At 39.6% G+C, this 21,717-nt stretch overlaps 1 protein-coding gene across 3 annotated transcripts; it reads right to left on the reverse strand.

Annotated features, from left to right (window-relative positions):
• Positions 1–385: 385 nt before the first annotated feature.
• On the reverse strand, positions 386–18,911 carry ppp2r3b (protein phosphatase 2, regulatory subunit B'', beta). Of its 3 annotated transcripts, XM_026145772.2 has the most exons (15): positions 18,716–18,911; positions 17,906–18,299; positions 8,582–8,767; positions 8,103–8,206; positions 7,350–7,452; positions 5,951–6,025; positions 5,777–5,863; positions 5,357–5,513; positions 4,659–4,707; positions 4,483–4,572; positions 4,202–4,377; positions 3,458–3,576; positions 3,252–3,358; positions 2,404–2,448; positions 900–1,482 (listed from the first exon to the last, which is right to left on the reverse strand). In XM_026145772.2, the coding sequence occupies exons 2-14, from the start codon at positions 18,257–18,259 to the stop codon at positions 2,433–2,435; spliced, it is 1,623 nt and encodes a 540-aa protein (XP_026001557.1). In that variant the 5' UTR covers positions 18,260–18,299; positions 18,716–18,911; the 3' UTR covers positions 900–1,482; positions 2,404–2,432. The 3 variants fall into 3 exon arrangements, with proteins under 3 accessions (XP_026001556.1, XP_026001558.1, XP_026001557.1); XM_026145771.2 differs by lacking the exon at positions 2,404–2,448 and having other exon boundaries at positions 386–1,482; XM_026145773.2 differs by lacking the exons at positions 2,404–2,448; positions 17,906–18,299; positions 18,716–18,911 and adding an exon at positions 11,611–12,043 and having other exon boundaries at positions 386–1,482.
• Positions 18,912–21,717: the final 2,806 nt, after the last annotated feature.

A 21,717-nucleotide genomic window follows, 5' to 3' on the forward strand; every position in this document is an offset into this window, starting at 1 on the left:
TTGGTGCCAGACAGGCTGGTGCCAGTATTAGCTGGTCTCTATGGTTTACAGATGGTCTTAAAAAGATGAAATATTCAGTGAGTCACAGTTCTCTGGGCGAAACTTCCTTGTTGATATCGGAGGTCAGAAGAGAATGACCACACTGCTTTGAATAGGAAGGCAACAGTAACGCAAATAACTTGTTATAATCAAGGTATGCAGAAAAGCATCTGTGAACAGCAGCAGAAGACCACTCCTGTCAGCTAAACCTAGCTATGATTTGCACAACCTCCCCCAAACTGGACAACAGATGACTGGAAAAATGTTTCCTTCATATAAAGTACAACACTGAACGTAACAAAAAGCATTTCTTTACATCACGCACCACATTAAACTGCACACTCTGTTTTCTTTAGTCTTCCATTAACCAAGGCTTTATTATTAATTTAAAGAAACACAAAACATTTGAAAATGGTTCCTTTTGTTCTGTCAAAGTAGTCAACTGAAGTACTCTGTGACATAGAAAAAAAAGGTCTAAAATACTTGCTCAAATCACATTTACAGCACAGCAAGCACAAAATAAATATTTACATTAATTTATAAATTTATCTCTAATAAATTATAACCCCATCTCGCACACACATTAAAGTCATAACGAATATAGGTCTGTACAACAGATGCTGTGTGTGTGTGTGTGTGCCTGTGTGTGTGTCCAGAAGGCTTAACGGTGGCTTGTTTGGCATTTACAGCAACCTCCAACTGCACTGACGAGTTTACAGCAATATAGAAAACACTTTGTTGTGATCACTGGAATGTAAGACTAGCCAATAAGTTCGATTTCTGAATCCAATCAGCATGGTTTTTGTCCAAAATACAAAACAAAATGAAAAAAACAAACAAACAACCAAAACTCCCGGAGCTCCAGTGTGTGATTTTTATGTGACTGATTTCAAAACATTTATGTTTAGATGAAACAAAACTTGCCCCAAACATTATTGATGACCAACCATTACATGCAGAAAACAACTTGTTAATGTGTGGGGAGGGAGCAAAGGTCTAACGTGTTCACTCGTGACATCTTGTCTGCCGGGCTGTTTACTGTAAGTGTGAAAATGTAAAACGTCTGGTTCAGTATTGAACTACTGTCTGTACTTTAACGACTTCTTTGTCAAATCTGTGTCAGCATGCACGTTTCTCCATCTGTTTGCAGAAAAAGAATATGGCACTCTGGCAGTGCTTGACTGCATCTTTCTGGTTTACTCTGTTTGGTGATGTTTGTCCACTAACCCAGGTGCATGACTTGTGTTTCTGAGAGTGGAAGGTGCTCAGCAGCTACACTGCAGGATAAAAAACAAAAACAAAAATCATTCGAAGTCATCGTCATACTCATATTCATCCAAGTCCAGGTTGCAGTGCGGGGTGGGGATCTCAAAGAAGTGTCTCTTTGTCAGACCCAGCTCACTGGAGATGTGCTGCCCTAAAGGGCTCAGCGGATTTTCATACCTAAACAAAAATACACACAGACAAAACACTCAGTGTCATCAGGGAAAAGATACTTTAACACATTTTAAACCGTCACGAAACAGAAGTCAGAAGTAGTCAGACCAGTTTTTCTTTGCTGTCAGGCCTCCTGTTCTTTCAAATTTAGCAATGTGGGATAAAATTCACAGGCAAAGTTTAGAACAGTGACAGTGAAACTTTGGAAAGAACAGCTGATCAAGCCTCATATTTCCATTCTAAAAACGTCAGAATGCATTCTGACATTGACTGAGGCCAGTCAATTTTCCCCTCCACCTGTTCCTTCTTCACAGCTTCTATACTGGCCTCGACCCATAGAAGTCATTCAAAGTCATTCAAGAATAAAACTGAATTTGACCAACATTTACAGAAACGTTGGAGACATGGTTGATATATATATCTGCCTTCTTTCAGAGAGCTAGATGAAGTTAATGTACCAGGATATCAATATAACAAGCGAGAAATTTGTATTATTTTTCCTTTGATTTAGTTGTAAAGTTTATCAGTTTATTAGCTTTAGGGGTGAGGGTGATTGGATCTTTATTTAGAGAAACAAGTATTCCCATCTAATTCTTAGCAAGAAAGTATATTCCCCAAAAATGTCAAAGTACTTTTTCAGTAACTTGGGTAACAGGAGCACAAGGCATGAACAGAGGTGGAAAAAGTTCATTCCCTTATTTTAAGAGGAAGAAGGATAAAAACAGAAGGTGTCCGGTTCAAAAACAGACTCCCAGGTCCAGGCAGTGGCCACGATCATGACACCCTGCTGGCTGACATTACAATTATCTGCCCTATGCTCAGATCAGTGATGGGACAGGTAGACGCTAGGAGTGGGTTTAGGACTAGACTTTCCCAGAGGAAGAAGAGGAGAACAGCTGAACCCTGGTGGCACCCTCAGTTTCTTACCTGCTCTGGTTAGCAGCCATGCTTTAGATTTAGTCGGTAGTGTTCCTAAAACCGCCACACAACATAGCTGTCAACAGTCTCATTTATCACAAACTCGCTCTCAGGGCGGCATTGAGCCATGACTCCTGAAAACTTAACAACACAGTGCACTCTCACTCATCTTATGACTTTATCTATGCCATCTGTGAATACTTTACAGCACACTTTCACTCTTCACACAGAAAAATGACTTTACTGATAATAATGATGAATTTTAGATTTACATAGTCAAGCTTAAGGTTATGTGCCTGCTGTCCAAAACAACTTTAAGTAATCAGATATATGCTTACTAATAGCCACAGTTCATGTTCCATCTTATGTGAACAGATTACATTAAAGGAACCATCATACAGATGGCATTAATAATACTCAAATAAGGATAAAATAATCAGTAATTGCCTCAAAGGGGAAAAGTTCAAATTAAACTGGAGGCACTACGACTTTCAGCTGCTGTTGTTCAGGCTTGCAAGCAAAATCAATCCCAGTTTTATTCTCATTTTTTGCACCAATGAGAACAAAAAAAACATCCAATTGCAAACAAGGAGGCTAAAGCTACCATATTCCAATTTATCATATTGCATCAGCTATTCATCATCAAACTTCAGAGACCTCTGGTGCCGTCCTAAATGTAAAAGCATTTTGAATTTGTAAGAAGAAAAGAACTTTTTTTTAAGACTACGAGTGGACATGAAAGTGAATCCTTTTTTCTTTTATCTTTGCTTAAGAAAAACTAAATGTTTGAGAAAAACTGAACCTTGGGTTGTAACTGCTGCCATTTCTGGCAGACCTGTGAGTAACATCACACTTACACATCGTTACACTGGTCATTGCCTGCCTCCTCGGTTACCAGTATGTCGTACTCCTCTGCAGCATATTTCTCCCAGTTTGACAGCTCCTGTCCGTCCGTCTCCACGTCCTTAAAAACACGACAAGTTACATGATCCACTGGCAGGAAAACGAGACACGATGCTGTGTCAAATGTGGTGGCATCCAGTCAGAATTCAATCTTGCTCACCCTTATCACAGAGAACGGGTCCTTTTGCTCATGGTCCAGGTACTTCTCGATGTTGAAGAGCGTGTCAAAGAAGATATGAGCCATCTTGCACCTCTTAAGATCCCGCAGAGTGATCTTACCTGGACGACAAAAATCAGCTACTTCAAATGGAACATTTATGTTTATGATATTAGGTAACTTGTATCTGTCTATATGAGGTTTAGCCTAGGAAGTAGTACTGGTAACCCAGCTACAACATCTACTAAGTCTTTTTACGGTTTGCCTCATCTTGGGGCGGAGGGAGGGATGGGTGTGGTGTTTTGTCCGGAGATTAAAACAGAGTATGGCTTTGGTGACAATATTTCAAACTCTGGCTGCAAATAATGATTTCCCTACTGCTTATTTGGACAATAAATACTTTAAAAGGTAAACTATACTTAATGTTTACTTTCCTGTTTGATTATATTAAATTAAGAAAGAAGAAATCTGAAAACAAAACTTTTTAAAAAAAACCCAATTCAGGTCATAAACTTAATTTCACCTAAGTAAGCTGTGCTGCTTGGTGACTTAAACAAAGTGATGGAGCGAATTTCTATCACACTGTGGATAACACCAGCAGCTGTCTCTCATCTATCAGTGTCCCCTCAGATAATGATCAATGACCTGGCTTCAAAATGTGTGTGCACGCATGCCACTGTGATTGTGGCATGCGTGCAAACTACAATGTGAATGTCTGAGTGTGTATTAATGTAAAACAGGTCTGACCTTCGACCTCAGGCTTGACAAGGTCAAGCATTTGGCAGAGGCAGTCCTCAAAGGGCAGCGGCTCAATAGCCATGGCCTCCAGCTTCTGGCACTGCTCCTCGTAGAAGTACTCCAGCTCATACATGCTGAGCACCCCGTCCCCATCCAGGTCCATACAGCGGAACCAGTACTCTATGCTAATCAGACATAGATAACGTGAAAGAGGAGGGGCCAGACATGAGCGCAGATGAAACCTCTAAGCAAAAGGATGACGCAATCAGTGTGGCTGAGTGTCAAGATACCTGGTGTCAGTCTTCTTGTCTTCCTCAGAGATGAGGAACCAGACGAAATCAGCGTAACTCAGCCGCCCCTCCTTATACACTCGTCTGTCCCTGACGGAAAACACACAAAACTAGTATTAAAGCTGGCAGTGGAGACTAGATAAGACTTTCATCTTTTTAAACTTGATTACATTTACCTTGTTACTGTTCCTGAGAATATTCTCTCAATCATCTTCTGTGAAATGGCTGGAAAACAAATACACAAAGGGGTCACTTCCAATCCACTGTGTTTGGAAGAAATATCTCTTTTCCCTCTTAGGCAACAGCTCCTTCAGTTACTATACAACTTTTTCACAACACATGTAATCCATTCTCACAGTCTGTAAATCCAGACTGGCTAGTGCAGCTCTTTTTTAGCTTGACAATGCTATAAATCCTCTGGTCATCATTTCGACTGTACGGTGTTAGAAATTGTGCCAGACTTGGCGTCATTGGAATCGAGTATATATGCTGCTCTCTTATTGATCTCGTGTCTCATTTCCCCTGCTTCACTCACAGACCATCAACCAAGAACATGTGGTGTGGAGTGTGTGGGGAGGAAGTGTCAAAGACAAATCTTTTTTTCCTGGCTGTGTGTTTGTTTTGTGAGGAGTAAGCCCGGACGGACCCAATAACATTTACAAATGCCTTTTTTTGTTCTATGTAGTTTCAGCCTACTGACTGTGCTGCCACTGGCAGCAAGACTTAAGCAGAGTTCATTTGGTTCTGATGAGGCTGAGCACTCCTCTTCTATCTTCTGTATGCATTTTTACAAAATACATGTTGATGGGACATAAAGAAAAAACTATATTGACCAAACTAATGATTTAAAAAAGGCAGGGGTGTGTTTGTGCACCTTGGTCATTGTGTCCTGCTAAGTCCTTCTGGTCTATGTAGAGGTCGTGATCGGTGTCCAGCTCCCAGAACTTGCAGTAAATAACATAGAAATGTTCGTAGGAGAAGAACTCTGTCAGCTGGTTCACATCCTCTTCTTGCTCCAGCAGCGCCACGTTCTACCCAGCAGAAAGTAGAAAAATCTCTCATTATGATTATAGACCAGTTACTATTGAAAATGATTCTTTTAACAGTTTATAAAGTCCCATCCCCCAAAAATTGAAGTTAATATGCATTTCCATATTGATGTGATTTCATTATTATTTTTTGAAAAGAGAAAAAAAACACGTGAGATGTTTTAGAGTCCAAACAAATTGAGAGAAATGGTTATTATACATGTTTAAATTAAAAAAAAAAAAATGCAGAGTATGTGAATAAATACCTGGAGAAAGTTACTCTTCCTGAGCTCAGAACATGTTATTTTCCCCGTCCATGACCGGTTCACATTGTAAAATACCCTCTGAATCACCTGAAAAACAATGGACAGTCTTATCTTTGAGATAATGCCATTTCCGTGTTTCACTACAAAGTGCAGTGGTGTATAATTAAGGCATACCGTTGTGATGTATCGCGAGTGAAAGTCTGGTGCCTCTTTTAGAAAGGCCAGGCCCGGGTGTGAGTTCACTACATCCTGGGAACATAAAGAACAAACCAGCTCACTTTGATGTTACTCTGCTTGATTTATAAAGCCAAACAAAAACAAAATAAACAAACAACCAAGCGATAAAGATCACTCCGATGACACGCTATGCCTTCTGCACTAACAAAAAGATACGCTCAGTTAAATTCTGCAGTTATTTCCAGGCACCAGCTAAATGACAGACAACATCTGTCTTTCTTTACAGGTATACAAAGCACATGACTTTCAAAGAAGGAATGAAAATGAACAAAACTGATTCACACATCAGTAGCTGCCAGTGTTTATAGTTTATAAACAGTGCTATGTAAAGAAATTCTCCTTTTTAGGAAATCAGAATTTTCTTTGATTTACAAATTTTTTAAAATTCTCGTCCAACTTGTTTTGGGATGAGCTTGAGCCCTTTTTAACTGACAACAAAGTGTTAGGAAGGCCAAAAAGAATATGTTTACTGAGTGACCTTCTCTCCTTTCTAACGTCATAAAGTCACAGTGAGGGTGCTGCATTTCAAGTGAACACTGCAGCTATATTCTTGCCGTGAAACTCCCTCATGTCGCTTCTTTATTCTACTCCCCATCTTTCTACTGGAGGAAAGAATTGTTGACATAAATGTGAAGGCGGCAATGAAATTAAAAGGCCTTATTTTCAGGGCAGTCGTCGTGCCTCTTTGACTCTTACTGTGAGAAATTAAATCATAGAGAAACACATAAATCACAGGGCACAGGAAACAGGCGGGGACAGTCAAATCTACTCCACTGCAATCCGCCTTTCATTCATCAAAACAGTCAAAGGCGATTCGCTGAGTGGAACCACACAAATTAAACGGCGTGAGCCACAAGGCATCTCTGGTTGTATGCTAACGGGCGTTCAGCTCAGATCGCCACTTCTGCCAGCATGAAAATGAATCAGGTGTAGGGTGGGGCGTGTGTGGCACACCAACAGCTTGTCAGCTGGGATGCGAATACAAATAGCCGCCACAGCAGGTCCACATGGTAAGAATTTCCAAACAGTCAATTAAACCTCTCGTTTGAGGACAATAAATGAACCATAAGTCCAGGTTTTTGTGACTATTTTAGTACCATAATGCATTTATAACATGAGCCACATTTTCATCTCTATCAGGAGACTCTTCTCTCATAACACTATATTCCAAGCTTACAGTAAGGTGGCTGAATTAGTCCTCCGCCACATGAAAAAGCACAGTCTCAGCAGGGCAGTCTAAAAACATACGTCCAGTTTGCACCACCCAAGCCAATGCTATTTTGCCATCCCACACTGCCAAATCCAGCCCTCTCCCTGGGTGTGCTACAGCCAGTACCTGCAGGAATGGAATAAAGTCATCTTGTTCCAGGTAATTACAGCCAGGCTTGGCCAAGAGGTGCACAAATTTAGAAGCGTCATCATGACAGGTCAGCAGAGTTCTGGAGGAGAAAAGAGAGAACAGATGGTTACAAGGTTACTCCCACTTTGGCTGTTAAGTTGCCTCTGTCTGTTTTATCATTCCTTCAAAAGCATAAGTTTGACAATGTTGTACTAAAAAGTGCTTATGTGAAAGTATAATACATTCTGAAATTAAGATTCTGTATCGCTGCTGGGTGATTATAAGCATGGAGTGTTATGGTAGCAACTCAAAAATAATGGGAGTGTCTGTTGTGGCCTCTTCTAAGAATGGCTCAGTCATGAGCTAAAGTCAAAGGGCAAGTCTGTCCAGTTCTCTGGAGGCTTAAGATATTAATACAAGAGCATGCCTATTGCACACAACCACATTCAGTGCAAATCACCAGTATAAAAGCCCCTTGGTATTCCTTTCAGTTTCACGTAGAAAGACACTGAAAGGATGTTTTCATTTATACACTGTATGTATACAGAGGGTCTTTCCCCTTGTGATGTTTATGAGGGCAAAGATTTTTGTTTAGGAATGAAAAGGAAAATGCAATAACAGCAGAGATAATAGCAGTGTATGTTATTCCCAGCGAGTGGTCATCATTGTTCAAAGGAGATTGTTTAAGCCATTTGGCTGTGAGTGAATGCACCAGTGGTCTAGTGACAATAAGAGAAGCTATTGTCTTACTTTCTCCACATAGCCACAAACTTGTGAACGGACACGAAGCCCGTCCTGTCGCCTCCAGCTGAGCAGAACAATGGCACTTTCCAGTAGAGGGGACACTCACAGGCCTATGGAGACAAGGTGGCAGAAGAAACGGGGTAGTGTGTGATCAGGATTTAGAGAAGATAGAGGAGAAAGATTAAATAGAAATGCAAACTCCACAAAACACATGTGACCATTAATGCAGAAATGAATAGTGAAAAGACATCAGAATCAGAATGAGTGTTTCACGGTTTAAAGACTTCCCAGAGGAAACCTAGCTGTCATTGCTCTCTTTACTCAGGTTCCCCTCTGACCATCACCAACCTTCTTCAAGGTCACGGAAATAATATTTTTCCAGGAGGTTTTAAACATCAGCAAACATTCGTACAGTCAGGAGCTAAATGGCACTAATGAAAATAATTTGCTGTGTGGCAGCTCCATGCTACAAATTATCTACTCACCTTGGCAACCTGCCCCATATCCTCAATGGTGGCTCTTTCATTTGGGAATTGGGAAAATATTTTCTCAATTTTGGAAATGAGGCCGTCAATGTTAAGGTTGGCTTGGGGACGGCCCTGTGGGAAGTAAAACTTGGGAATGCTTTCACTCAGTGCTGTGGTGACTGGCTCCTCCGTCCTCACCTGAGCCTGGGATGAACACAGAGAAACAAGCAGTTAGCGGCTGATGCTAGCAAAGGCTAAGACCACTCAGCTCAAGTATTCCAGCATGAGCTCGAGGCTCGTCTGAACACAAACTCTACACATTGCTGGCATTCATGTAACTATACCTCTCAGCAGCCCAAAGGCCATCAGGGAAGGGTTGTGACTACTCAGCAATCACAATTATTCATGTGATTGACATTTTGCTCCAATACAAATTCACTAAAAGATAAATAATATCTACCAGTGTTTGTAACTTATAATCATTTATTTATGAAACAGTGTCAAAAGGATTTAAGAATTTAGGGCTTTAGACTGGATATAGAAATCTGCAGATAGTAGAAGTCTATAGTCATGATGTGGACAACTTGTGCTACATTAGTCAAATGATTGGTCTAAAGGGTGTTTTGTTTGAAATCTTAATGGAGAATGAGCAGTTTGTACTGAATAATGATTACAGGCTACCTGTGGCCAACTACAATAGGGTATTATACTAAATTTAGTCTTGCAATCTTTGTGCACTGTGATTCAGATGTAAACATGGTGACTTAAAACAACAAGTGTGTTTTAATAAGTCATTTTAAAACTGCTCTACTTTTGTTTCCACTTAAGGAAAACACAGAATTTCAAGATTTTATCTTAAATGTTAGGATCCATGTAAAGAGAAGTGAAAAAAATAATTGCAAGATTTTACTACAAGCTTCCTAATAAATGCATGTAAATGGAGAGGCACACTATCAAACATGGTTCATGGCAGATGTTATGGATGGCTCTTTCAAGTACCCAAGTAAATCACGAGTGACAGTGTTATCACTTAAACGAGTGCTGTTCGTCTACGGCCACTATGGTTGTCTTTAGTGGAGGGAAACACAGCTGAGGAACTAAATGAGTTTCGGACTGCAATGTTATGAATGTGTGCCTCAAAAGGAGAGCAACAGCTTTTTAAAAACAGAAAAATGAAAGCCTGCCTTTTTTATTTGTTTTTGTTTTAGCTGTGGGTATTTTTCTTCTTTATTATTGACTGTGATCTATTTTATTCTGTTCTACGAAGCACTTTAGAGTTATGTCTTGAAAAAAATGTTATACAAATAAAGTTATTTGTTTTATTGGCAGGATATTATAGGCAAGAAACAAAACTGAAACAGGATTAAGTCAGGGATATACTCTGAACACAGCAGAGGCTAGTGGCTTGAAATGAATGTATTCACCTTCGATGCTTGTGTTTGTGCAGTTTCCTAAGTGATATAAAAACCTGCCTTTATGTTGGAGCTTGCATACGTCTGTGTCTGTTATTATTACTATGATCCCAGGCAGAAAACATCATTTTTTATTGTCAGAGCTTGGTTGCTTGTGCTGTATAATATTATTTTGTTCATTTATGCTTTGTTTAACCATGAAAACATGTGTTTCCTGACTATGGAAAATAACATATTCTCTATTCTAACAATGGAGACATAATATTATGTCCAGGAATGTCACAGTGAATCCAACTGACCACACCAACAGAGCATAGCTGGCATATTAGGAAGATATCAAACTCACTGATAAAAATGACCACTGTGTCACTCACACGGTGCTATGAGCCTTACACATAAAAAGACAACGCGCTCAGTGCCAAATGAGTTGTTATGCTGCACTTATCACTATGCAGACTTTAAAAGATGTACAAATTACCTTGTAAAATCATCACTAGGAACTTGAATGACTGTGTAAACATTAGACTACTTCTTATTGTTGCTATTTTATTGCCATTTTATTATTGTTGTAATTTTAATGTTTGTTTGAAACAGGTCTCTCTTGTAAATGAGACAGTGAGTCTCAATGGGACTACCTGTATAAATAAAGGTTACATTTAAAAAACAAAAAAAAACCCAGTTACTAAATACAGCCTGAGCAGACTATACTTTGCTCTCAATCGTCATTCTCAAAGACTATTCAAATGAGTCAACAATGCTCTAACCGAATCATTTTGTGAGGCCTCTAATAACTACATAAACACACCCACACTTTGCTCAGTTAAGACACCAAAAATAACATCTTGCTGTTTCTTTTGGTCAAACATTTATTCTACCCAAAGTTTATTAGACTAAGTCTCCATGTAACATCATGACTGTAACAATAAAACATTCAACAATAGCTTAGAAAGGCCTTAAATTACAGATCTAAACATAACAGGATGGTAAATCTTTCCTTGCCAGCTTCTACTTATATGACTGTTAGTACTGTCTGAAAATGTTTTGTTGTACTCTAATAAATGATGAATGCTGCTGATCCTCCGCTCTTGTCAACTGTGTTGGTGTGAGCCATGGCTATAAAAGGACATAAACATCTCCCGTTGCCCTGCCCCGCACTGTCCCCTCTTTCTCTCACTTCATGCTAACCGCTAGCAAAGCTCTTGAGCACAACTGCTAAGCCACATGACATTTTACATATTCCCCATGATGTGGTCTGAAAGAGGACAGAGAGGCAGCTGTGCATAACATACCACAAAAGATGAAACACCATCCAGTACGCTTAAATTTCCTACATCTCCGTACAAATGAAGAATACCTTCATTAACAAAAAGAAGAACTGATTGCACAACAATATTTCACATGACACAGCTGTGCGTGAAAGCAAAGTTTACAATATGCCCAGAAAAAGACTTAACTACTACTTTGCCTTTATTTGCCTAATCCGTTATTGTACTTTAATTAGTAATTGTGCTACAGTGACATCTGAATACCAAGAAAGTAAGTCCATAAATACCAGTCAACATTAATAGACCTGTCCCCTCACTGAAAGGCCAGCAAAGCCTGTTTGACACAGCATACACTCACACAAACACCTGCCTGTCCTTGCTGGAAGGCTCTCAGCCTCTTCTTAAACCGAGAGGGCAGAACAAAGTCACATCCACGTGCCAGCAGAGCCAGCTCCTTCCTCAGGTCAGGGTCCTGACGCAGGGATAGCTCCTTCATCCTCATCCTCGCTCCACACAGGACGAGGAACACATAAACATAAACAACACTCAATCCAGCGTTATCCCCTTGACCATGCAGTCACCACTGTAAGTTAAAAGGCAGTGGAAGCAGTGAAGCTTCTCTGTGCGTATGTCCCTGTGGTTGTCCTCCGTTTGAGTGAGAGCCACTTAATGCATGAGAGCAGCTGCTACTGTGACTCTCTCTCCCATTCCAGATCTGGTCTCACAATTTCAGCTCAGCCTGCTGCTCTGTCCCAGCCTCTACCCAACATGCACACGCACACACACAGACGCAGCAGTGTCAGGGAGCCCTTGCCTCAAAGCTGCTGGGGAGATAAGGAAGAACTGGGTGCATGTGTGTGGGAGTCACCTAGTGTATGTGTGGGATGGGAGGGGGTTCAATGGATCTGCCCTTTCCAGTTTGCATTCCTGAGTCCTCATTGAAGGTTATGTAAAGAGACAGACCTGTTGTTGCAGCTAGCAGTCGCCAGAGTTCAACTACAGGATGGATCTCCATATGACAATGTCACACTGTTCAAGCTAAATGGTTTTCCTTCTGAAAGCTTCCACAAAACAAAAAACTTGGGAAACTGACCCCCTTATTCTTTAAAAGGCATCAGGGTGCTAATGAGAAAATTCAGAATAAACCCCTGAAGTGATGGAATATAATGAAAGCTGCATATTACTTCTACTGTCACTAAATTTGCCTCCAAGCATAGATCACAAAAAGAGATTGAGCCAGAACAAGCTACTGATGCATGGGTATGTAAAGTAAATAAGAAGGGTATTTACTATTTAATGACAGAAAACAAGGGTCCACTCATCAGATCATATCTAGACAGCCATACATTTTCCCCATACGTTCTGCATGCTGTCTTCTGGTGGTTTTTGTTTTGCCTTCCCTTCGCAAGCTTAGGCTGCCAGCCATTCCACATCTTATTATAGTTGATGGGCAACAGAGCGAGGCAACGGGACATGCCAAATTCAAAGACTGATGACCGAACCAGTCCGTGCCTATTAAAAGCACCACCAAGCACTGTTTGGGCAATCCAAGAAACTAGATCTGGAAAAACATGAGTGTATCTTTAGTCCTCAAACAAACATCTACTTCCGATTGCTGTTATCCTGAAATGACGGCAATTACATCAATTCTCCATAAACGCACTGATCTAACAGCTGTAGAGTTGCGTTGACTGCAGAGATTGTAGACAGGGCAAAGCCCAACGCCTAAACACCTTCTCATGCAAGTAGCTAATCAAACAGAAATGTCATAGAAATGTCCGCATCAGAAGACTATGTAAATAAACCTGTATCTGTTAATGGCATTGTCCATAGAAACTAAAAGCACACCCACTGTATTTTTAGATGACAGGACTCCACAGTTTTCCACTGGTTTCTGCTCAGTCCCAGTCCCTGGCGTCTTCCCTACAGGATGCTGCTGCTGCTTGATAAGCTGTTTGTATACATTCATTTCACATCAGCTGCCTTTTGCTGATGCTCTCAATACAAATGAAACGTAGAAAGGAAAGCACAACCAAAAGAAACAAAACAAAAACACTCCAACAAACCCTTGACCAGATTCAAGCTTGAACTCTCATCTACTGTTCAGTCTATTTTTGCATAAGCAAACAAAATGTGAAGTCTGTTCCATACACAGAGCCATCACAACACAGCAGGGATAACAATGTGTTGTTTTACACATGTAAAAATAACCCCATGGGTGTGAGAAGTGATGGTGCACAGGTTCTGTATAAAGTTTGTGCTTTTTAATTAACTAGATAAGACGAGCTCCAGCAGGCGCTATAACAAACTAAATCATCTTAGGGCCACTCCAGGAAAGTTGTCTGAACAGCACCTTGAGAGGCAACTATCTTACAGACAAGCTGCTAAACATCCCCGGGCTGATGGGTCACTTAGTAAACAGAAAAGCAGGAAAACTCAAGCTGACCCCATAATGTGTCCAATCTCTAAACTGTGAAATCTGATTTGTACACAACAATATGTTAAGTCATGTTGACTTAACCGAATTACAGATGAGATTATGAAACACACTGTTCACTGTTAGAGACCTCTGGCAGATCTACGTGTTAGCATTTCAAGCACTCAGATGGCAAGATGAAGGTGGATTTTAGATGGGCTTCAGCAGACTCATACTCTACAACTATGATATTCAAGAGACCAAACCCACCAATCCTATCTGACAGTGACATGATTTCTACATCCAATCAGTGGCGACTTAAACCATCACAACCCTTTGGTAGAGCCACAGCTTGTTCACAGAATGAGAACAAAGCCAGTGTTGCAGTGAAATCCAGAAAGCTCTAACTCAAATCCCCACAACTGGGATTTGAGTTAGACCATCTATGATGGGGATTTGGGATACATGTGAATATTTGTCAGACATTCAACTGAGTAACTGATAACACAGTGGTCACAGACAGAACATGATGTGAGTAACAAATGTCATAGCAGTCTAACCTAGATATTTGAATGAAAATCAATGTAACCAATATGAACAAGAAGTAGAGCAAAGGAAGAAGCTGTAGCTGAGACACAGGCACACCGGTACTTGTATAACAGCACTGCAGTTTGTTTGTTTAAAGATTAGGCTGTAAAGGAAGTTTGTAAAGTTTTTTTCTTCTATTGGCACCATAAGATATTTAAGCAGGATGATAAAATGTTGATGTACCGTACTTTTTTGACATTAATGGCATAACTAGGTAATAGGAATTAATATGTCAAACAATTACGATTTTTATCAAGATATTCAAATCTCATGAAAGTAGGAGATGCCACCACTGAAGAAATATGCTTTCAATGCATCCTGTAGTTTTACAGAAAGCTCACAGTACTAGTTAAAAACAACATTTGCTATTGTACAACGTTGACGCACAAATGACTGAGACTCCAAAATAATAGCACTTGCGGGAAACACTTTAACACCTGGTGCTCTCTGACAGGTCAGACAACTGATAACGTGACCCCAGACCCCCTGCTTCAAATAGCTTCTATGTTGCTGAGTGCAACCAAGCATGTTTTAAAAAGATGTCTTAAGAAATGCACGATATACCAAATGCAGATGCGGAGAACAGAAAAAAAAGTGAAACCCTCAAATGCAATGTGCTCTCACTGCCCTATATTTCAATAACTCACTGTTTGACCAATTGGACTCCTAACACTGAAGTGATTTTACGTGTTGAGCTACACAGCAGCTCTGAAAGCCAAGCATTCACGGGAGAGCTGATATTTACTGTACATAGTGTAAATAAAAGACCTGCGACTACATATCCTGACAATGAGCAGCATCTAATGGAAGCAGTTTCAAAGGAAATTACGCAGAAGATGAATGTGCTGCCACACCTCATCTCACTGGCAGAGTTCTGGGTATCCAATGCCAGCACAAGGGAACCAAGGCTATCTATATCAGTGTCTGATGTCAAAGTCAGACCAGCTGTTCCAGGCTGCATCAGTGTGACATAAATCGAATTTTTTAGTAATCCTTTGAAGAATGCATCTGTATGCAGGAATTCATTTTGTTGTCTTAAAATAGAAGTATTGCATTTATTCACCCTCACAATCCCTCTAATATTGAGTGACACAGTGTGGCCACATGCCATGACACATCACAGCAGAATATACAAACTGCCCAGCAGTTGCCTTATAACTGATTGATCAGCGGAGAGAGGGCATTAGCGGGCAAATTTCACAGTGGTGTGTGTGTGTGTATGTATGCAAATATCCAAAAGTTTAGATTCAACCCTCCAACTGTTCAAATGATTAAGGCTCAAGATAAAGAACAGAAACAAAGAAAGCCCCTGATAGACAGTTAAAGATAATCGATTACTCTAGTTTCAAAGAGTGACTCTACAATCCACACTTCCTCTTGTGGTCAGGCTATTAAATAATCAACTATAGCTATGAAGAATGAGGTTTTACCTCAACCCCAAAATTTATAATAGATAAAACTGATGGACATTTAATTAGTTAATTTCATTTTATTGTCCTCTATTGAAATACGCTGTTTATCTGTGCCTATAAGGCTGTGCAGTAAGTTGTAAGACCATAGTTAAGCATAGTTATTTATTTTATAACATACTACCACTAGTGCTACAACTGGTCCTGCTAGTCATGTTTCTAATATATAAACATGTAAGTTGAAACAAACATTAGATCTCATTCTCCTGCTCTGTTATTTTACATGTCTACTTGAAGATCTCCTCATGCACCTCTTTAGCATGTCACTAACATGTAGGAGGTGGGGTCCTGAGGACCGTATGCCTCCAGCTGTCTCAGGCTGTCTCACTGTCATCACATGCACTAATGTCCACAATCTATCACTACTCTAGGCTTTCACGTTGCACTTCTCATCCTAACAGATTATGAGTCCTTGAGCAGATATACAAAATATTTACGGGCAGCTAACTATTTTGTGTAGATTGTTTTTAGGCCATAATCTAAACAATCCAAAGCAAAGCACCTTGGACCCAGCACAGTAAGAAGTACAGCACACAGACTGAAAGAAGTAACCAGAGCGCCAGGGACAGGCTAGGTTCAGACACTCCCACTTCTCATACCACACTAATTCATGGGTGAGGCCTGAACATTTGGAAAGTATTTGACTAATAATCACTACATACGCCTACAGACAAGAAGGCTCCACTGTGACTGGGTAGAGTGGACAGCCTCTAAATGTCTTTGATGCTGTAGGTCACTCAGCATCCTCTTGTGGCCAGTGAGAGCAAACAGAGATCCCAGAACATACAAGTAAGGGAAACTTGACAATTAAATCAGTGTTAATACAGAATTTAAAAAAGAATTACAAAAAAAACATTGCAAAGACAGATGTTAAGCAAATATAAGTGAAATCCACACTATGTCCATTTAGAAGTAGCATTAAACGGGACATGTATGCTTTGTATGACAAAGCTCAACTTATGACTAAAACAGAATTTTTTTTTTAGATTGGAAAAAAGTAACTAGGAGGAGGATAACATTAATGTTTACGAACTTTTCATGTGAGATATTTCGATGCTAAAGTAAATTATCAGTGGCAGAAGCCAATGTTTATCTAGTGTGTTGCATCAGTGTTGCACTGGTTAAAAGTTGTTTTAGATCTTGTTTAATAAAGTGTGATGACGAGGGAAGTTTCTTTTTTCTCCCTTGTTTCCATGTTGCAAAAAGGAAAACTAAACAATAACAACAACAAAAAAGTCCCCAAAAACTCTACCACTTTTGGCTAAATTAGCATTTTTAACACTGACCCAGAATTTCAAGCTCAGACATGTCCTTTTTGCAAGTACATTAAGTTTTTACGTCATTCATTTAACTCACAATAGCATAGCAGTTGTTCGGGTCATTACTGACTGGAAAATCAACAGTTTATGATTTCAGCTAGTTTAATTAATTAGAGTTTAATGAGCCAGATAAACATTATTTGATCCTAAAATGGTCAGAAATAACAAGAAAACCCATAGTTTTCTATTAAATAAGGTGACACATAGAGACTGCATTTCCTGTTCCACATCATACTCGCTTTGCTGCTGCCCCACCAAAAGGCCCATTCTGTGCCACGAAAACCTTGGTTTAAATGTGCAAATATGGATTTAATTTCAGGTTACTGTATGGATTGCACAATACTAAAAAGATATGCAGATAAACTGCCAGTTAAACATACAAATAAGTGCATTAAAACTATAAAGATAAACTTACCAGACTGATAAGCTGTTGTGTAAAAAAATGCCAAGCCAGGATTGCTTTATAGTTGGCTTACCAGAAAGCAAAGAGAGGTTCCCCTTTCGACTTTTAAATACATGTTTACTATCGGTATGCAAAGAGTTTAAAATATTCAAATCATTGTGCAACACACCCTCAAGTACCTCAAGGTGGTTTCAGGAAGAAAAAGAACAGGGTGGCACACCTTGTTTTTCATACTAGTAAATCAAAAACTGTCTGCAGTGTAATGCCTTTAGGATAAAAAAACAAACAAAAAAACGGACTAACAAATGGCACAATGCAGAACTCCTTGTTTAGTGGATCTTAGCATGTTTGTGGATTTTTTCCTGTGGCACCTTAAGACCTTTTGGCTAAATTTTTCAACAATTAGTTAAATGCTTACTAAAAAACATGGAAAATATTTTTTGGAGTTATTGTTCGAATACACAGTTTACCTTCTTTGTGCTGAGAGATCTCCGTAGTACTCTTCCACTTGGTCCAGTCATTCTGGTGTTACTGCTACTTCGGGAAGGCAGGGTACTGGTAGATGGGGTGCCGAAAGGTGTACTTAAGGGAGCAGGCCTCTTCTCTGCCAGGTTCTTCTGTGATGCCACATTGTTGTTTTCATTGAAGCTTAACGACCTTTTATCAGGAACGTCCCCAGTACCTAATTCAATAGGCTGTCCACTTTTGATTAGATCAAGATAATTTTTGAGTATTGACTGAGTTGTAGGATCACTCAACCAGTTGAGAAATAGCTCGTCTACTTTCATTTTAAGAACCGGCTGGAGAACTTGTGGTGACGGCATTTTGGGCAATGTCGTCTAAAGCTTCCTCTGATGACCGTACCTGCGAAGAATTAAAAGCATCTTTAAACTCACACCACCAATATCTGCCTCCCACACAACGTCCATAGATGACACGAAACTGTCAGAGCAGCGGCGCTGAGTAGGTCACTGAGCAAAAAAACATGACACGAGCAGTAGCCCTTGCTTTGAGTACAAACCAACACTCACTCATGTTATTGAAATTTAGCGCGAAGCGTCAATGCTTTAGCCCATAGGCGAAAGTGGAAAACCCATATGACTTCAATAATGTTTCCAGCCAATTTTAATCCACCACACGTCAAAAACGGCTGCATAAAGTAAACATTTCAAAAGCTTCTGTTAATTAAACCTATCCTTCTATGGAAGAACGGGGACTACAACAGGTTTAGCTACTATAGCTTTAGCAGCTAGCGCCAACTAGCCAATAAATGCACCCACCTTGCCGTGAATGGACAGCAATGCAAAACACGTTAATATGACTCTACATTTCCTTCATAAGCGATGATACTCAGCGTACGTTCGGCTAACAGTCAAAAATAAAAGCACCATCGAAAATCCGGTGACATTCATTTCACTGGGAGAAAACACAGCAGACAGGAACAACTTTTCAGGCTCTCGTTCCCCTGGTAACCACACAGCGTTATCGCGAGATCGTCCACTCTCCGCGGAGTCAGTAAGCACTTGAGCTGACGCACACCTGTTAAAATTTAGAAGTGTGGAAGTATTTCTTATATAATGGTTCTATTTCCCCCGCTACATAAGCCTATTCTAACACTGTAGTATTCTCATTTATAAGTAACAACAAAAGCCTTACTGCCAAGTCTGTCTCAGTAAGTATTAGAAGTGTTTTCAAAGAAACTAGGCCGTAGCCCGTCGACTTGGACTTATTAACGTCCAATGATTTCATCTCCTAAGTTTAATAAGTTCATTTTTATGACTGTAGTATGTAGTATTATAGTGATAAAAAATATATAAGCATGTAATATAATACATAGTAAGTTTACGATATATTGTGGATTAGTATAAATTGTATGAGGTTGCTATTATTGCTTGTGCATCTTGAGACACTAATTTAATACAGGCGTTCATTCAGTCTTTTTCTCATTTAACCTGTACATCTACATTCCCTTTGATAATGTATGTTGATGATATGTATTGATATGTTTGTATGATGTCCAGCGAGAGCTGTTCATCAGTGCACTACTCATTTCCATGAAACTAGTCCTGTGTGTCCAGTTTAGCATCGTACAAACCTGATTCCGACTGTGCATGAATAACAATGATGCATGTGTGTCCAATTTCACTCTGTCTACTCAAAGCAGCTGGACTGAGCACCTGCTGTATATGGAGCTGGACATACTTATTGATTACTGTGCGGAGGAGTGGCCCCAGACATCTGGCTCCCTCATTGCATCCCCCAGCATAGAAAACAAGCAACACAGGAAAAGGTCAGTTTAGATTATTGATACCATATATGACACCTGCAATAAAAGAAAGCACAGTGGAGTATTTTTTTTTTTCATCAGAAAGGCATGCTTTATAACAGACCCAAGACCCAGGCTTCAACCACTGATTTAATGGTTTGGTTTTTTTGTACTTGAGTGTTGTCTACATTAGTAAAACTGATTTCATGATCACAGGGTCGGTACTAATGGTACACCAATTTCACGTGGAATTCTTCTCATTTACACAAGCACTGCAGCCAAAACTAACATGTTGGTTATTGTTTGTTTCTGTGAAAACAATGTTGCTGGGTAATTATGTTTATTATGCAGCCAACAGAACAAATTTTGTCTGGACTAATCTTTCTCTTTTGGCATTGACTGATTATGCCTGTAAACATTTTTTCTAAACACCAGTTTTTTTGGCATATGCGCTGTGTGTAATTATTTGTTTCTAATGACTTTAATTTACTTCACTGGAGCTTTATGACTTCTGACATGACGGATGTATTTTCGAAGGTGATTTAGAATTTTTAAAAAGTTACTTTTTGATGGAACCCATACCGCAGTGGTATGCTGACAGGCTTTACTGATGTTTCTCTTTCTTTTCGGCATGAAAGACATTGGGGACACCTATCACTCCAAACCTCTATCTCGTTAATAAGAACATTCAAAGTGCCTGTAGCTTTGTTTTTAAGAGCGCATTAACGGCGGTTCCACAGTTGTGAAAAATATCGACTGAATTCCTCTGATTGCTTCCCTTGATAACACGAGTAAATCAAATCTGAAACATCCAAAGTTGTCTGAGGCGCGGCACGTAATGAGAAACCTCTTTGTTCTGTAGAGCAGCGAACCTTACATGTGTTTTAGAGCCCAATCAATATCCGAAATGAGAAGAGAAAAAGTCAAGGTCTTGAAACTTTAGACTTTGCAACTTTTCAAAGTGTAATTATAGTGTACAAATAGGATTTTACCCAAAGCAGTGTGCATGTTGTTTTTTCACGCCTTGAAGGACATTTCAAAGGTTTGGCCGAGTCTGAAACCACAGGGGGACAGCTGGTTAGCGTAGGAAAGTGTTAGTGAGGGGTTTATGTGTGCAGCTCGCCCTTACTGCTGTCAGCTATGCTATATGGGCGCTCTGTGAAGTAGACGATAAGCAATCTGCTCTAATAAGGGGAGTGAATAAAGTTAAAAGTGTTGTGTTGTAGTTATGTGCTGTAGAGAAATATTTGGACCATACCGTACTCACATACTAGAAAAGGCAATGGGCCATGGTTATTTTAAGGTTTAAGTTTGTTTGACATTGGTACGTTTAGCTACTACTCTTTTCTCTTCATTTAAAAGATCCAGATTGCAATGTGAGATTTTTTTGTGGCTGAAGTTTCACATAAATTACTTACATAGAAGGAGAGCAGTCTTTAATAAGTAATGTACGGGTAACTTTTGTTGTGTAAAAGTGTAAAAATGGCTTTAAAACATACTGTAGACGGACAACAGTGTCTACAGTGCTTTTACTTACACTCAAAGAAAATCTGATAGTTCTCTCAAGCTGTTTTTTCTTGAACATCTTACAGGATCTGATACCAATCCAAACATCTTCACCTTTGACTTTGGCTTTCATTCAGTAGGGACGTTTACAACGCAAAGTCAAGACAGTGACAAATTTGTGAGCAACGTTGCCACCTTTGTCTCAATTGCTTCTAAGTGGTCTTAACCTCTGTTGCACATTTGTTTTAAACCAGCTCATTTGGTACATTTTTGTACAAGGCAGAGATAAGAACAAGGCCCAATCAGACAAACAAATGACTTCTCCATCTGCTTGAAATTTGACAAAATGACCCAAATAGTTTTAACATATTTCCCAGAAGATATGTGGAATAGCAATGTAATATTTTCTTTTCTGTTTTATGACTTTGAATATATAACAACTAAATAAGTACATGATAACAGCGAGTTGAAAAGATTTTGATTGTGAAATGGAAATAATATGCAGTTACT

This window comes from Astatotilapia calliptera, chromosome 16 (assembly GCF_964374335.1).
Source record: "Astatotilapia calliptera chromosome 16, fAstCal68.1, whole genome shotgun sequence".
In the NCBI taxonomy this organism is placed as follows: domain Eukaryota; kingdom Metazoa; phylum Chordata; class Actinopteri; order Cichliformes; family Cichlidae; genus Astatotilapia; species Astatotilapia calliptera.

What these genes read in the sequence shown, in the direction of transcription:
- ppp2r3b (XM_026145771.2), bottom strand. Translation starts at nt 18,259, where the DNA reads ATGCCGTCACCACAAGTTCTCCAGCCGGTTCTTAAAATGAAAGTAGAC. An exon ending in ATATGGGGCAGGTTGCCAAG is followed by an intron (nt 8,207 to 8,581) that starts GTGAGTAGATAA and finishes TTGTCTCCATAG; the next exon opens with GCCTGTGAGTGTCCCCTCTA. An exon ending in TGTCAAGCCTGAGGTCGAAG is followed by an intron (nt 3,577 to 4,201) that starts GTCAGACCTGTT and finishes TTTGTCGTCCAG; the next exon opens with GTAAGATCACTCTGCGGGAT.